Source organism: Macrotis lagotis, chromosome 4 (assembly GCF_037893015.1).
Source record: "Macrotis lagotis isolate mMagLag1 chromosome 4, bilby.v1.9.chrom.fasta, whole genome shotgun sequence".
In the NCBI taxonomy this organism is placed as follows: domain Eukaryota; kingdom Metazoa; phylum Chordata; class Mammalia; order Peramelemorphia; family Peramelidae; genus Macrotis; species Macrotis lagotis.
Genome location: NC_133661.1, coordinates 189,180,521 through 189,198,704, shown reverse-complemented (window position 1 = coordinate 189,198,704; position 18,184 = coordinate 189,180,521). Strand labels below are relative to the sequence as shown.

At 32.4% G+C, this 18,184-nt stretch overlaps 1 protein-coding gene across 1 annotated transcript; it reads left to right on the top strand.

The window, feature by feature from the left end:
* Positions 1-3,727: 3,727 nt before the first annotated feature.
* Positions 3,728-14,075, top strand: LOC141520206 (olfactory receptor 4L1-like). Its single transcript, XM_074232007.1, has 2 exons — positions 3,728-3,739; positions 13,155-14,075. Exons 1-2 carry the CDS (start codon positions 3,728-3,730, stop codon positions 14,073-14,075), a joined length of 933 nt encoding a protein of 310 aa, XP_074088108.1.
* The last annotated feature ends 4,109 nt before the right edge of the window (positions 14,076-18,184 follow it).

The window sequence follows — 18,184 nt, the reverse complement described above, 5'->3', positions numbered from 1 at the left end:
TCAGAGAAATGCAAATTAAAGCACAATGAAGTATCATCTCATACCCATTAGATTAGCCAATATGAGAACAATGAAAAATGATCAATGTTGGAGATGTTGTGGAAGGAATGAGAAATTGATGCATTGTTGTGAATGGATCCAAACTTTGTGGAGACCAATGTGGAACTATGCCCAAAGAGCAATAAAATTCTTCATACCCTTTGATCCAGAAATTCCAATTCTAGGTCTATATTTAGAAGAAATTGTAAAAAATGGGAAATGTTGGGGAGTCTAGGTGGTACAGTGGATAGATAACTGATCCTGTAGTGAGGAGGACCTGAGTTCAAATCTGACCTTGGACACTTAAAAATTACCTAGCTGTGTGGCCTTGGGCAAGTCATTTAACCCCATTGCCTGGCAAATAAATTTTAAAAAAGGAAAAAATTCTTACATGTTCCAAAATATTCATAACAGCTCTTTATTTTAGCAAGAATTTGAAATTGATAGGATGTCCATCTATTGGGGAATGGCTAAACAAGTCATGGTACATGAATACTATGGAATATTATTGCTCAAGAAGAAATCATAAATGGTCATACTCTAGAGAAGCATGGAATGACTTACAGGATCTGATGCTGAGCAAAGCAAATAGAACCAAGAGAACAATGAACCCATCAACAACATTATGAGATAAGCAATCTTGATGGAAGTAGCTCCTCTAGATAGTACAGATAACTAGGACAACTGTATTGGACTGCTTATGTACTCTATTATCTACAACCAGAGTAAGAAAAACAAAAGGAAACAAAATACACAGCAAAGAAAAAAACAATTCTGAATCAGATGAACACTTTATAAAAATTATCTCTTATGTATCTCTTTCCCTCAATCCTAATTCTTAATGCCAAAAATTACTAATTTGTAAAAATGTTTAATAAATTTTCATGTAAAATTTTACCTTGACTGTTCTCTGCTGAGGGGTGGGGCATAGGAAGGGAGGGTGGAGGGAAATTTTGTAACTTGGAAGGACACATGCACAAATTGATAAAAATAAATAAATTTTTTTTAAATGAAGAAATATATGGTATCAGGAAAAATTCTGACTCAAAAGGTACTGATAATATAGTTTTTTTTTTCAAATTTTTTCACAATTCCAAAATTCCAAATTATTTTGCACAATATTGAGATCATTTTATAGCACCCTTAGCAGTATGTCAAGAAGTTTTTATTTCACCTGAAGACTCTCCAAAAATGGTTCTTTTCATTTTTTGTCATCTATTCCAATTTTCTGGCTATGAGGAGGAGCAATTATGAGATGAGCAATCTTGATGGAATGCATTATACTATGCATTTCTATTATTAGAGTTTTACAGCAGTTTTTTTTTATTTACTCATAGAACTTTTGTCCTAATTCACATTCTTCAACAAATTACCTTTAGAAAAAATAGTTTTTGCCTTAAATATTTGAAAATTCTGATATATATATTATATATGAATTTTTAAAAAAATCAACCTCTTGGTTTTTGCCTAGTTCATTCTTTTTATATTTAATTGGTGCCCTCTCGATAAAATATCAATTGGCAATGTTTTATTAGTTAATTTTGTTTTCTATGTTTTTCACATTTATTTTTATAAATAATGCATTCAATTGGTTAAGATGACAAAGAAAGGAAAATGATAAGTACATGACAGTATGTGGGAAAACTGATCCAACCAATGTGGAGAGGAATTGGTAACTATGCCTAAAAAGCTATAAAACTGCATAATTTTTGATCCAGTAATACCTCTATTAGATCTCTTTCTCAAATTGATCATAAAAAGGGAAAATTTATATAGACTCTTCTTGTAGTGGCAAAAAATTGGAAATTGAGGGGATGCATATCAGCTGTGGAATGACTCATCAAATTGTGGTATATAAATAAAAAGGAATACTAGTATTCTATAAGAAACCATGTGCAGGTGGATTTCAGAAAAAAAAAAAAACTGGAAAAGCTTTTTACTAACTGATAGTAAGTGAAATTAGCACAACCAGGGGAACATTACACACATTAAAAACCACATTATATGATGAACAACTATGATAGACTTAACCCTCCTCAGTAATGCAATAATTGATAATTTTAAAAGTTGCCATGAAAAATGTCATTCACATCCAGAGAAAGAAATATGGAGTTTGAATGCAGATCAAACCCTACTATTTTTAATTCTTAAAATTTTTTGTATGCTTTTTTAAATCTCACTCCATTTTTCTTCTCCTTATTTTTCTTTCACAATAAGACTGTTATAGAAAAATGCTTAACATTGATTACTTGTTGTCATGGAGAAGCGGGCAGGATGTAGGGAGGGAGTGAAATGCATCTTACAAAAATGAAATGCTGAAAACTCTATTTTTAATAAGAAAAGAATTTGAAAAGAGAGAAAAAAGAAATAATTCCAGTGTATAAAATTTACACTCATGTCTTCTACAAAAAGAAAAAGAATGAAGTTGGAGAATTAGAGAAAGATATTAATCACTGATAATATCAATATTTGGGTTCTGGGTGATCAAAATCATGGTGATTCTACTGACTAAATTAAGGAAATTTTAATGAGTTCATGCCTACATAATAAAGCCTTCATTCTAATCCTTTATCTATAAACATTCTATTTTGTTCTTGAATATGTTACATAAATGTACATTTTGTAGAGCCAATTTAAGCAAATAATATGACTATACCTTTGGTGAAATTTACATCCAATTTAATGAACAGGAAACAAATTTTTCCTTGAAGTCTAGGGAAAACCAACATGGTTCTTTAATAATTCCTATGAGAATTTATTCTTCTATCCTCTATGCTCATTATTATCTATGTGTTTCTATTATTTTCTGTCTTTTGTGGTATATATATATATATATATATATATATATATATATATATATATATATGTATATAATCTTCCCTGAGTCACAGGAAGCACCCAATCTTCATTATTTCTGTGTTTCATTGAGGAGCTTTTTCATTGATGTTTTCATCTAGGGATGGTAGGTTGAATGACAAATGAAGTATTTTACAGAGATTTTTTATCATAGTCATATAGAGATAGATTTCTAGATAGACTTGTTATTTGAAAAGTAAAAATGAACTTTTACCAATGAAGGATAGTGAAGTCACAATCATCCTTAAGTATGATCTGTATAACTACTTTCAGATTATATAGAATTAGGAAATGTGAAATATTGCCATTCTTCTTCTGGATTAAATTCAATTATATAAACATTTATTAACTGACTACAAGATACTATTCAAAATCTTGGCTCTGAAAAATACATAAATGAAAAATGAAATGGGCCTTGAAGGAGTTTTCAGCCTGAATGAGATGAATACCCAGAACCCTTCTATTTCTAAATCTATGACTCTATTGGGCACTGTGGCAATTTAAAGCAATAATTATAGCAATATTAGGTGGCTTATATGAAAATGAGTATTTTATGGTTTCCGTAAAACTTTGTATACTTTCCTTCAAATGAAATAAATGAATAAAATGGAGTAATGGTTATAAAGAATCTTGTAAATCTCAAACCATTTTACAGATAGATAGATAGATAGATAGATAGATAGATAGATAGATAGATAGATAGATATAGATATGGCAACTTCTATCCTAGTTTATTTTTCACAAACAATTAAAAAGATTAAAATATTCTGTTTTACTTTTCAATATAAAAGCATTATAAGGCAGGTATTGTATGTGTCAATTTATTTGTATAATGGAGGAAGCAGTGAGTGTTTAAATAATTTGCTTATGGTCACACAGGACTAGAATCCAGTTCTCTTTTGCTTCTAAGGCTAACACTATTCCAGATTATTTCTCATGTAGACATATAAGTATATAAACTAGTATAGAAGACAACATGTAATAAGAACAAAATAGCTAACAAGAAAAAGCAAGTAGTATGTGGTCACTTTTAGCTGGATGGATCAGAGAATATTTTATGTAATAAGGAACACTAAGAATAGAAATGATCAGTAAGGATTTTCTCTGCATGGAGGAATCCTGTGCAAGTGTCTCAAGGCAAGGTAAAACAAGATGGGATGAGGCAAGGTGGTTATTCTATTCTGTTTGGTTACAGTTAGACTGTAAGACTGGGGATATAAAAAGTCCTACAGGCAAGATGAAGTTTGTGTGTGTGTTTGTGTGTGTGTGTGTGTGTGTGTGTGTGTGTGTGTCTGTGTGTCTGTGTGTCTGTGTGTCTGTGTGTATGGAAAGCACTAATGGATTCTGAAATGGGGACTAATTTATTACTTAAGAGGATAATTTTATTAGCTTTGTAAAGAATAAATTAGAACAGGGGTCTTTAATTTGGGGTCTATGAACTGGTTTTAAATTTTTTTAATGTTTTAATATTGAATTAAATTAGGTTCCTATGTCAGTCTATTAATTTTATTCAATGCATTTCTAATCATTCTGAGAAGTGCATAGGTTTCACCACACTGTCAAAGTGATTCATGCCACAAAAAAAGGTGAACAAAATTCTGTATGAGAGATAGGAGAGACTGGAAGCAAGGATATGTTAATTGGTTTTTAAAATAACTGAATTCCATTTCTTTCTATAATAAGCATCAAGATTAAAAAATTATGAGACTTACCATCTAAATAGAGACTAGGGGACAGATTCATTGCAGAAGTACATTTAATTGATAGTTATTTAGTATTGATAAGGGATAGAATAAGAGAGAAACTCCAAAATGACTGTCAATTTCTAGGTTGGGTAATTGAGATCAATTAGCAGTGGGGCAGGTTTAGCAGGGAAGGTAACAAGGAGGAAAAAAAAATCCTGTTTCCCTACTCATCATTTACTCTATTTCCTTTGCTCTTTTGCATTGATCATCTCCTTGTCTGACTTCCTTCCAACTTTCCATGTTGATTATTCTTATTGTTTTCCCAATCATCCAGGAATTGAGAATGGAAAACTGTGAATTGTTTACTCCTCCTTCTCTGCTAGTCCCACTCAAATATACTCACTGGACACATAATTATAGCATTGTCTTTGAGACAAATTTTTGACTACTTTCCACAACTTCTAAAGTGATCTTCCTAGTGTTCTCATCAGATCCTTTATTTGATTCACTTCCTTTTATATATACGATAAAGAATAGTTTTGTCATTTAAAACTCTTCATTATAATTATAACTAACATTTATAACACGTTTTAGGTCTTGAATAGCAAACCTCAAAACAATGCGATAAGGTAGGTTATAATCTTCATTTTAGAAATGAATCAATTGAGCCTTGAAAGAAACTGGTGTTTTGCCCAGGGTAAAACAATTGCTATGTGTCTAAGAAAGAAGTTGACCTCTGATGTTTTTGATTCCAAATCCAGGTCTTTATTTATTTTACAAGGGTATCCCAGTCACATCCAGATTTATGATTATAATTGTAATTTTCCTTGATCATATCAGTTTATAAGTTGTCCTCTCTTTGCTATCATTCCTACCCCTTTTGCTCTTCAAAAAGTAAACTGAGGTAGAGAAGAAAGGATAGGCTCAACAGTAATAATTTTAAATTACAGTGATCTGATCCTCTCCTTAGATTTTTCTCCCTTCATTCAGTATACGTATAGATCAGTGATTCTTATTATCACTTTCCTTTTAATCAACCTTTTATGAACACTTACCAAAAATTGGTTTCTTTCGTTTATTCCCTTAGCTGTACCCTTCCTCTTTTTTTTAAAAAAAATTGGTTGTTTTAGTTAACATTGTATTGTTTTTTTAAAGATATTATTTGAGTTTTACAATTTTCCCCCAATCTTACTCCCCCCCCCAATGGAAAACAATCTCTCAGTCTTTACTTTGTTTCCATGTTGTACATTGATCCAAATTGAGTTTGATGATAGAGAAATCATATCCTTAAGGAAGAGACAAGAAGTCTAAGAGGTAACAAGATCAGACAATAAGATGTCTTTTTTTTTCTAAATTAAAGGGAATAGTCCTTGAACTGTGTTCCAACTCCACAGCTCTTTATCTGGATACAGGTGGCACTCTCCTTTGCAGACAGCCCAAAATTGTTCCCGATTGTTGCACTGATGGAATGAGCTAGTCCATCAAGGTTGAACATCACCCCCATGTTGTTGTTAGGGTATACAGGTGTTTTTCTGGTTCTGCTTATCTCACTCAGCATCAGTTCATGCAAATCCCTCCAGGCTTCCCTGAAATCCCATCACTCCTGGTTTCTAATAGAACAATAGTGTTCCATGACATAACACATACCACAGTTTGCTAAGCCACTCCCCAATTGAAGGACATTTACTTGGTTTCCAATTCTTTACCACCACAAACAAGGCTGCTATAAATATTTTAGTACAAGTGATGTTTTTACCCTTTTTCATCATCTCTTCAGGGTATAGGCCTAGTAGTGGTATTACTGAGTCAAAAGGTATGCACATTTTTTGTTGCCCTTTGGGAGTAGTTCCAAAAGCTCCTCCAACAGTGTAATAGTGTCCCAGATTTCCCTCAACCCTTCCAACAATTATGATTATCCTTTCTGGTCATATTGACCAATCTGAGAGATATGAGGTGGTACCTCAGAGAACCTTTAATTTGCATTTCTCTAATAATTAATGATTTAGAGCAATTTTTCATATGGCTATGGATTACTTTGATCTCCTCATCTGTAAATTGCCTTTGCATATCCTTTGCCCACTTGTCAATTGGGGAATGACTTTTTGTTTTAAAAATATGACTCAGTTCTCTGTATATTTTAGAAATGAGTCCTTCTACCCTTCCTCTTAAACTTCTCTATCTCTTTTATCTCTCCTTTTTTCTGATAATATTTTATAGAACTTCATATTTCATATTGCAAATTCCATATGCCTGTGGTAGCATTTTGTGTGTGTGCATGTGTGTGTATGGTGTGTGATGTGTTTTTGTGTGTTAGAGAAAGAGAGAGAGAGAGGGACAGAGAGACACAGAGACACAAAGACATAGCAAGAGTGACACAGTTCACTTTTTTCTGGTTTAAATAAAAGTGAAGTTTCCAAAAATGTCCTCTTTTCCTGCCTTTATCTCCATGTTAGTATACTCTTAATTTACTCACTCTAATACTCTTATTTTACTCACTCTTATTTTCAAAATTCTTAAAATCCTCTCTTTTCTGTTGTCCCCTTATGTACTCTTTTTTACTCTCCGTTTTCTTCTCTTAAGACTAACAAAATATAAAATAATCATTTTGTTTCTTTCTTCACAACTTCAACTGATCATTTAAGACAGAATTATTTTATTAGATCCTTTGCTTCTTCCCTGCCATTAAATAATATACACTTTATCATGATTCAGTCCTTAAACATTTTTCAATATATCATGTTGCACAGGTTACCTGACTCTAGAGATAGGAAACCTGGCTTCAGTCCTCCTTAGGATGCTTGAATCTGTCCAAATTGCAACCTCTCAATGATTCAGGTACTCCTCTCATACAGTACATTTTGAAGAAGATGGCAGTTTTTACTGGTAGAGGAATTTGTTTACCTAGAGTTAATAAAAGTACAAGTGTAGGATAAAAATATCTATAGGTAAAATTAACTATATATATATATATATATATATATATATATATATATATATATATATATATGTGTGTGTGTGTGTGTGTGTGTGTGTGTGTGTGTTTGTGTGTGTTTGTGTGTGTGTGTGTGTGTGATATCAACCCATCTTTATTATATGTCTGTAGTGAAATGCTATTTCTACCTTTTTTTCTAACTATACAACTAATTTCTATCTTTGTCTCTGTCTTTCTTATATTTATTAAAAGTCTGTTTTTCTCATATAGTACTAAATTATTTTGCAGGATGCTATCCTTGTGCAGAACACTTCTTGGTTTATTTTTTGGCATATCTTATTCCAGGATTTATTTTTCTTCATTATAATTATGGCTTAATTTAGTGTGATATTGTCTGTGATTCTTTGGTATTTGATTCTTTTCTGTATTTTTTCTTTTACAAAAGTTTCTTGTCTCCTGAAATCTGGCTTTTTGACAGATATCTTTGGGTATTTTAAATTTTGAGAGTGACATAATGTACTCTTTTAATTTTTATTTTTTTCTTCAGTACTGATAATTCTGGTATTGTTTAAATAACTCTTGAACTATTGTGCTCAGGTATTTATTCATTTTTTTTCAAGGAATTTGGTGCTTCCTAATTTGCTTCTCTTCATCTTTTCCTCCAGGTTAGGAAATTTTATATAATTTTTGTTTTTTTGACTTTGTCCTAATATATCTTTCCATTCTCCCCCTATTGAATGATTGAGTTGTTTGCTTCCTTCTGTTTTTTCAGGCAACTTTTAATTTTCATATTTCTAACCTTTTCTAAGCAATGTTTTTTCTTATAATGTTTTATTCAATAATTATAATTTCATTTTATCTTTTGATTAAACTATTCTTTGTACTCAGAGTCCTTATGTAAAAGTCATTTTTATATTTTCCAATTGTATTTTATTTTGAGTCATTCTCTTCTTCTGTATTTACTTAGTGAACTTCTAACTCATATTCATTGTTTTTAAAAAGTTTTAATTTATTTATTTTGATTGAAATTGTTTTTTGCTTTGATTGAATTTTTTTTTTGCCAGGGATAAGTTATACTCTCCCCTAATATTTTCAAGAATAAGAAGTGTTCACACTTTGGCACTAACATATATAGGTAACAAAATCAATTAAATACAAAAATGTATGTGTATAATTGATTTTGATAATTCCAATAGCTCCTATATATGAACAACTATCTATATAGCAAAAATATAGACTTTCTAATAATTAGGACTGATCAAGTCACTACTTAGAGTAAGGATGACTATTTATGGTGTTGGGTAAGTATTGCATATAATTTATTTACAATCAATACAATGTAGTAAATATTGTTAGTTATTTAATTCTATATAATGATTAAATAAATAAAAAAAGATAATAGCAAAGGCTTTACATGTTAAATACTAGAATATAGGAAAGTGAATTCTAGACTTTTGAAAGCACGAGGAACTTTTCTTAATATCCAACAATTATCAACATCCACTTATTAGAATTAAAGATCAATATGATAATAGTCAGTGTCCAAATTCATTTCACACAATTGAGTATTAATTCCAAGAACTCAAATGGCCTGGCACCCACAAATAGGAGACACTGGTCAAAATGTCTGTCTATCAAGGTGGACTAATTTGAACATTTTTACAGAAGACTGTTCTTTTCTACATCATTAGCTTACAAAGCAATTAATAGCCAATAAATAATTATCAGGATTAGAAGATTAAGGATCTACAAATGCAAGTAAACTTAAAAGTCATCTGATATTGCTTCCTTATGTCTAATGGCAAGAAAAAAGAGGTCCAATTAGTAAATTACTTGTCATTGCTTCACTTTTCCAAAATGTTGATGACTGTGAGGATAAATTCAATCCTTTCTCTAAAATGTATTCTTTTTAACACTTTAATGTTTTGCTTTTTCTAAATTACATATAAAAACAACTAGCAATATTTTTTCAGATTATGAGTTCCATATTTTCTTTCCCCTCCCCCACTCTCCAAATTGACATAGCAAACCATACGACAAAGATTGTACATGTGTAGTAGCACATGTAAGTCATGCTGTGAAAGGAGACATAGACAAAAGCCCTAAAGAAAATAAAGAACAATAACTGCATTCAGACTACATTAGGTCATTCTCTGGAGATGTTTCATCAGAAGTCCTTCAGGATTTTCTTGGGTCATTGTATCGCTGAAAATAGCTAGGTTATTCACAGTAGATCTTACAATACTTCTATTCCTGAGTACAATGTTCTCCTGGCCCATTTCACTTTGCGTCAGTTTATGTTAAGTTTTTGCACTTTTTACTGTTTTTTCCAATTAAATGCAAAGATAGTGTTCAACATTCATTCTTTTTGCTTACTTTATTTTATTTTTCATTTGCATGTTATAAAAGTTTTTCAATGTTCATTGACTTGCATAATTACGTACACAATTATCTTACACCTTCCCATTCTACCCCTCTCCCTCAGTAATTGTACATGTCCATTTCTGTTTAATATGTTTACATATTAGAGATATTGTGCATGAGTAATTCAGACCAACAGAAAAGAAAGAAGATCTTGAGATAGGAAGAAAAAAACAATAGAGAAATTTTTCAAAAATAAGCATAATGTTCATTCAGAATCTGTGGAGGGGGGGCATTGGTAGTTTGTTTTGATTCTTTTGTCTAGATGCAAAGGATGTTGTCCTTAACATATATCCCAGAGTTGTTCTACTTATCTGAACTACTGAGAGGAGCTGCTTCCATTATATTTGATCAACTCACAGTTCTGTTATTGTGTACAATGTTCTCTTGGTTTTTGCTCCCTTTGCTCAGCATCAGTTCTTGTAATTCTTTCCATACTGCTGTAGGGTCCGACCATTCATGGTTTCTTATTGAACAATAATACGCCATAAGAGTCATATGCAATAATTTGTTCATTCATTTCCCCAATTAATGGGTTTCCTTTCAATTTCCTCAACATTTATTCTTTTACAAGCTTTTGAGTACTACAATTTCTACCACCATCTTTTTCTTTCCTCCTCAACCATGGCAGTGAACACTCTGATAAAATTTATACATGTATAATTGTGTTTAATGTATTTCCAAATGAGACATGTTGGAAAAGAAGAATGAGAGCTTAAGGGAAAAAAATAATCATGAGAGAGAAAGAAACAACAAAAACTTTTTTATTTTTCTTCACCCTATCTTCTCCCTATTTGTATTTTTCTTTCTCCCCCCCACCCTTATCCTTGCTGAGTGATGCATTACTTCATTGCTGCCAACCTCACATTGCCCTTTCCCCATTTTCCTTCTAATTCCTTGTAGGTTACGATAAATATCTAAACCCAATTGGGAATATATATCTTTCTCACATTGAGTCAAATCTATGGAAAGTAATATTTACTGAATGATTCTTTTTTCACATCTTGATTTATACCTGTTATGTACCTCTACCCACTGTCAAAGTATACCTCTTTTAACTAGAGGTACAATTCTTATCATGATCAATTTGTGCCCACATCCTCTATTCACGTTCCTATCAGAATAATACACAGATCCACTATTCAAGTATTTTGCCTTCAACTTTCCAAAAACAAGTAAAACCTTCATTAGTTAAAATACCATTACCAATTGATAATTTTATACACACACTCTCTGACTGAACATTTTCCTTCCAACTGTTTCCATAGAAATTTAATCATCCTGGACTAAAGTAAATCATCACATGATGATTAATTTATACCCACAACCTCTTATTATGCTTTTTCCCAACTGTCTTATGAGAAATGCAGTTCTCAGGATAAGTAACCGGTATTATCTTCTCATTTAATCTTATTAAAAATATTTATTTTCATTTCATTTTCCTTTTTACACTTCTCTTGAATCTTGTATTTAAGATCAAATTTTCTTTTCAGTTCTGGTCTTTTAATGTGGTAAGTTTGAAAGTACTCTATTTTGTCAAAAATTCAACTTTTCCCCCTCCTCTAAGAGTATGCTGAATTCTGAGGGGTTGTTGATTTTTGGTTTTAATCCAAGTTCCTTTTCTTTCCAGAATAACATGTTCCATGTCCTTGGATATTCTAATATTGAAGCAGTTACTTCTTACTGACTATGACTCCCCGGTATTCAAATGAATTCTTCTTTTTGATAGTTTGCAATATTTTCTACTTTAGATGAGATTTTTGAAATTTGATTGCAAAATTCCTTGGAATTTTTATTTTGGGGTTATCTTTCTGGGGGGGCATAATTTATGGATTCCTTCAAAGATGATTTTAACTTTTGTTATATGATATTAGGACAGTTTTCCATTATGATTTCCTGCATGATGTTTTCCAGGCACTTTTTCCTAATTGTGGCTTTCAGGTAGAGCAATAATTCCTAAATTCTGTCTCCTGGATGTAGTTTTCCTAAGAACTCTTACATTTTCTTCCATTTCTTCAGCTTCTTGGCTTTGTTTGATGGATTCTTAATTGTCATAGAGTCACGAGTTTCCCTCTGTCCAATTCTAATTTTTAGAATGTTTTTCTTCAGTTAGCTTTTGTGTTCCATTTTCCAGTTGGTTAATTTTACTTTTAGAGGGATTGATTTCATTTTCCATATGAATAGTTCTACTTTTCAAGTTATTGCTTTCTTCAGTCAATTATTCATAACTCTCTTGTATCACTCTCATTTCTTTTCTTCCTTTTTCTTTTCTTCTTTGATTTTTAAAATGCATTTTGAACTCTTCCTGAAGGACTTTTTCGATTTGAGATCAATTCAAAAACCACTTTAATGGGTTCACATAAAGGAATTTTGACATTGCTTTCCTCTTCTGGGATGTTTTAGTATCCCTATTAGAATAAGTAACTTTTTATTGTTAGTGCCTTTTTTGCTCACTTTGATAGTCCACCTGTACTCCTGATGCAAAGGGGACATAATCCAAAGTTTTTGGGGCTGTGACTAGCCATCTGGCTTCTGATTTCTGTTCACTTATGGTGTTCCCTATGCCATATCAGGTGTTAGTGGTTTGGTCCCTGCCTTAGGATAGCCCAATTCAGTCTTGCCTATTACATCAGTGCTCCCAATGGCTCAAACTTTGTCTTCTAAGCTGTGGTTGACAAATTCATTGCTGGCTTGCTGAGTCCAGATCTGAGCTATGCTGTGACTAAGGGTCCTGAGCTTGCTTTGCAGCTCTCCCACCTATACTGGGCTATACTGCCCCAGTACCCAATGACAGTCCTTCAACGAAGGTCTTCCATTATATCTTGAATTAGATCTTGTTTCACTGTGGGTTTTATTATGTGCTTTTTGTTGCTTTAGAGTATGATTAGGGGATTCATTTAAATTTATTTTGAGAAAAGTTTTGATAGTGTCCTAGATCCTTACTGTCATCTTTTGTCTTTTCACTTTTGATTTTTATGCCTCATTGTATAAAAATTACTTTTTCTAATATACCATATTAAACATCTCTGACTGTAATAAAGGACCTGAGATATATTTCAGAAGGTTTTAAATATTGATTATTTTCTTCATTCAATCATAATATACATTCCATATTTATCAATACTATTCAATAATACTCAACTAATACTGATCTCTTTTCAGATTTTTGCCTTTAGAAAACTTCTGGATATTTGAAATTTATCAAGTTGGTGAAGATGAAGAATAGCACTATGATAAATGAGTTTATTTTGTTAGGACTCACTAGTTCTTGGGAAATTCAGATCTTCTTTTTTGTGATCTTCTTCTTTGCCTATGCATCAATCATGGCTGGAAATATTATTATTATACTGATGGTAACCTTGGATTCCCACTTGCACTCCACTCCTATGTACTTTCTTCTGGGCAATCTCTCCTTTCTTGATATGACCCTTTCCACTGTCACAGTCCCTAAGATGATTATTGGTTTTGTCAGGGAGAAGAAAACCATCTCTTTATGGGGCTGCATGGCCCAAATGTTTTTTCTCCACTTTTTGGGGGGCAGTGAGATGACTCTCCTAATATTCATGGCAATTGATCGATATGTTGCAATATGTAAACCTCTCCACTACACGACCATCATGAACCATCGAACACTGATAGCTTTTGTGTTACTTTCCTGGATTGTGGGTTTTGTGCACACCATGAGCCAAATGGCCTTTATTGTGGACCTGCCATTCTGTGGCCCCAATGTGGTTGACAATGTTTTTTGTGACCTTCCTCTGGTGATCAAACTTGCCTGCACTAACACCTATGTCCTGGATCTGCTTGTTATTGCTGACAGTGGGCTGCTCTCACTAATCTGTTTCATCCTCTTGCTTGTGTCCTATACTGTCATCTTGGTGACTGTCCACCGTCGTTCTTCTGGTGGACTCTCCAAAGCTCTGTCTACATTATCTGCTCACATCGCAGTGGTAACTCTTTTCTTTGGGCCATGCATTTTCATCTATGCCTCACCATTTAGTAGTTTTTCAGTGGACAAATTTCTCTCTGTGTTTTACTCAGTTATCACTCCTCTCCTGAATCCAATCATCTATACTTTAAGAAATCAAGAGATGAAGGCAGCTATGATTAGAATGAGAAATCGACATGTCAGCTCCAGATAAATTCTATAAATGAGGTTCATAATAATAATAATAATAATGATAATAATGATGATGATGATGATTAAAGCAAATAGTGACCTTGAATGACCTTGAAAAGCTCAAACACTGTATGATATGTCACTCATAATCCCCCAAGATGGAATTAAAGAGTCATTTAGAGAATCTCAGTTCAGGTTTGATAATTCAAGTATATAAAGGGAGACATGAAAAGGTGCAAAGGGTGCCAGATTATGTCTTCTATAACTTTTCCTTATAACTTATATGTCATAGGTTATAACTTAACTTCTATAAATTCTATAATGCTTATTCACAAATATGCTAACTTTTACTAATAAAGAAATATATATTTATTATATGTTCATCCTTGATATTCTAGAAATGTATTTTGGGATTATATATGACTTTGTGTTTTTTAAATAAAAGACCAAATTATTGATTATTAAGTTTTCAGTGACAAAATATATTGAAACTCAAGAAGTATTGAGAAAGAAAAAATTCTATTTGTACTTGATGGTCTCTAATTTCTTCTCCTAAGTCCGTCATTCTCCTGATCTTTTGTGATATCATGAAATACTGCTAGATTATAATTATTCAATCATCACATACTGACTAGGTAACTCTTGTAAGCACTCAACCTCTGTGAGCATCAGTTTCCTTATGTGTAATTTTTTATAATAATACCTCTTACCTCTTTGGCTTGCTGTAGGGTTCAAAGGAAAGAAAAAAAATGTAAAGCAGTAAATAGAGAGGTCACTCATGATCATCAGGAATGGAATCAAACAACCATTTAGAGGATTTGATACCAGGATTAGAATCACAAATAGTGCAATTATATAAAGGGAGACATGGGGAAGTTCAAAGGGTGCCAGAGTAAGACTTATATAACTGCAAATTACATGGAAAAAATAATGCTTTTAAAATAGTTCGCTAATATTTGAAAAATGTTTTACAAATATCACCTCAATTGATCTTCACAGAAGTCCTGAGAGCTTGATAATATTATATCTTTATTTTATAGATGAATAAATTGAGGTAGATAAAGATTAGACACTTACCATAGATACACAGCTAATAAGTGAGTTGTACTGAAGTTTTTCTTTCTCCAGATCTAGTAATCTATTGTGCACTACTCAGATATATAGGAGGGTGATAGATTTCACTTGACTAGTGAAATCTATCTTGGGTAGCAGCTAGATGGCACAGTGGATATAGCACTAGACCTGGAGTCAGGAAGACCTGAGTTCAAATCTCGTCTTAGACATATGAAATTACTAACTGTGTGACATTAGGCAAGTCAATTTACTCCAACTGATTCATCTCCAGGGTCATCTTTAGTTGTCCTGATACATATCTGGCAATCAGAAGGAGAAAGTTAGGTAGGTAAATTAGCACAACATCCCTTCACTCAAATCTAATTCACTTCCTTGTTATGACATCACATGTCTGATGTCATGGACTTCTTTGATAATATATCACAAACATCACCACCATCTTAGACAAAGGATGCAGCCAGAATTCAAAATTATCAGTGCTATAATGTGGCCATTAACATCAGATTTCAAAGTACACTATATTTTAAGATAAACACAATACACATACACACATACATACATACATACATATTCTCACCTTTTTAAATAAAACAGAACTCCCTAAAATCAGAACTTGTCCATACTCAGGACTGAATGGAGTTATATTTCATCAAATTGTTAATTTATATAGACCCTAACGAAAACTAAAGTTAAGATCATAAAAAAATGTATTATTATATATCTAACTCATGGCGCACTTTTAATGCTTATAAGGAATATTTTATGGCAGGGCAAAACTGCCTTCCTTGATGTGAACTTAAAACCTAGAGATATGCCCAGGTCATAAGAATTTTTCCTTAATAAATCACAATAGATCTGTTATCCACAAAATTGCTCAAACGCTTGAGCTTCTTTCTTTAAGATGAGTCTGTACTATCCTTTACCATAACAAGAATGCACTTTCCAACTTTCAAACTTAATGAATTATTTTAATAGAAAAGTCAATGCAAAAAAAAGCATTTATTAATGCCATGCCACTATATACAAAGAAGCTATATTCCTGATTAATTAGAGATAATCCCTAAGGGAAGGAACTAGCCTTCAAAAAGATTGTGCAAATCCTTCTGCGCAGTAGAGGACTTTACCTAAGGAAGAAGGTAACTTAGGAAATGAAACCAACTTAGCCCAACTACACAACTATCTCCATGCCCTTGGAAAGTCAATGCCTATATAAAAATGTGAATATAGTTCCTGCACAACCCAATTCATTTCTCTAAAGATATCTACAGAAAGATCAATTTTTAACTATTATCTGTGACAATCAAAGTTATAGTGGTTGCTAAAGACATTGGTCACCATTAGGGGCCATAGCAAGCCATCCATGTTGGAAAAAGAAGACAGCAATGAAGACAAGCCAAGTAAAGTAAAAGGGTGTTATAGCTTCCTGCTTTCGCCAGTCCTTTTAGCAACATCAAGACTGGTACTGAAAGTACAACATTCAGTCACCTGAAGTCACTTTCAAACCTTGAACAATGGTTTGCAGAATTAATTCGAGTGGAACCCAGCCTGGGTACCTTCGAGGCTTCCTCATGTTGATTGAACAAAGAACATCAATGCTAAAGAAATGTATGATGAATGATAAATCATTTTTTTTGAATTTTAAGTTATTTCAAATTTAATTTTTTTCTAGTTACATGAAAACATTGTTTCCAACATTCATTCATCTTCAAGTTTATTAGTTCCATATTGATCTTACCCTTTTTGTATAGCCATTTCCACACTGGGTCATGTTGTGAAAAAGGAATTAGAATTAAGGGGGAACAACATAAGAAAAAGAAAAAACATAGATGAAATTTAAAAAAGTGAACATAAAATGCTTTACTCTTCATTCAGACTCTATAGTGTTCCTTTCTTAACAGTTCTCTAAGTGCTGTCTTCGATCACTGACGTGCTGAAAGAAATTGTGTCCTTCATAATTAATCCATCTCATGATGTTGCCATTAATATGAACAAGGTTCTCCTGGTTTTGCTCACCTCATTCAGCATCAGTTCATGTAAGTCTTTCCAGTGTTTTAAAAGTCCAGTCACTCATGATTTCTTACAGAACAACAAAACTTCATAACATTCATATGCCATAACATGTTCAGCCATGCCCTAATTGATGAACATCCCCACAATTTCCAATTCTTTGACATGACCAAAAGAACTGCTATTGATATTTTTATGCAGGTGGGTATTTTCCCTTTTTATTATGAGAAATATTTATTTAATTAATTATTATATTAAAATAATTGCACCATTCTTTAGGAGCAAACAGAAAATTGAGATGGCTTCATTGGTAAGAAGTTCACATTTTAATTGGCAATACATGTTAAAAAGTTTAGTTTTGGGACAGGTAGAAAGTCCCAGCTGCCTTAAGGACCACAATACTTGGATGAAGGGAAATGTCCATGTCTACAGAGTATATTGTCTTCATTTATTCTTTCATGAAGGTAGTTCACAGGTATTTCCGAGTCACATGTTGAAATAATATCCTTTAAAAATTTCATATATGATACACATACTCAGTTTGATCTCCAAGACTTTATACAGATATAAATTTAAGATGATAGTATATTAAATGTCTTCTTTTATGCAAAATTTTTATGCATGAAAGATTTTGTTTTTTGAACTAATAGAAATATCATTTTTCTTGTTTTAGTTTTATTTCCTAATGCATTTTTTAAAATTAGGATGTTGCTTTCTGTCATTCAGTCATGTCCTACTCTTTGTGAGCCAGTAGATCATATCATGTAAGAGAAATTTTATTTCTAAGATAGTGGATTATTATTACTCTCTCTCCAGTGTTTGATGCAAACAGAAGTTAAGTAACTATCCCAGGATCACATTGCTAATAAATTTCTGCTATCAGGCCCAGTGCTCTATCCAGTGAGCCACCCAGCTGTCTCTCACATTAGGAAAGAAACTGAAAAAAATGCTTTTTTTGCAAAACTTGTGGAAATACAGATTTTAGTTTGGAAGGTTATGAGTATGAATGCAAGGATAAAATAAAGGTGAAGTTATGGAAGTACAAAGGAG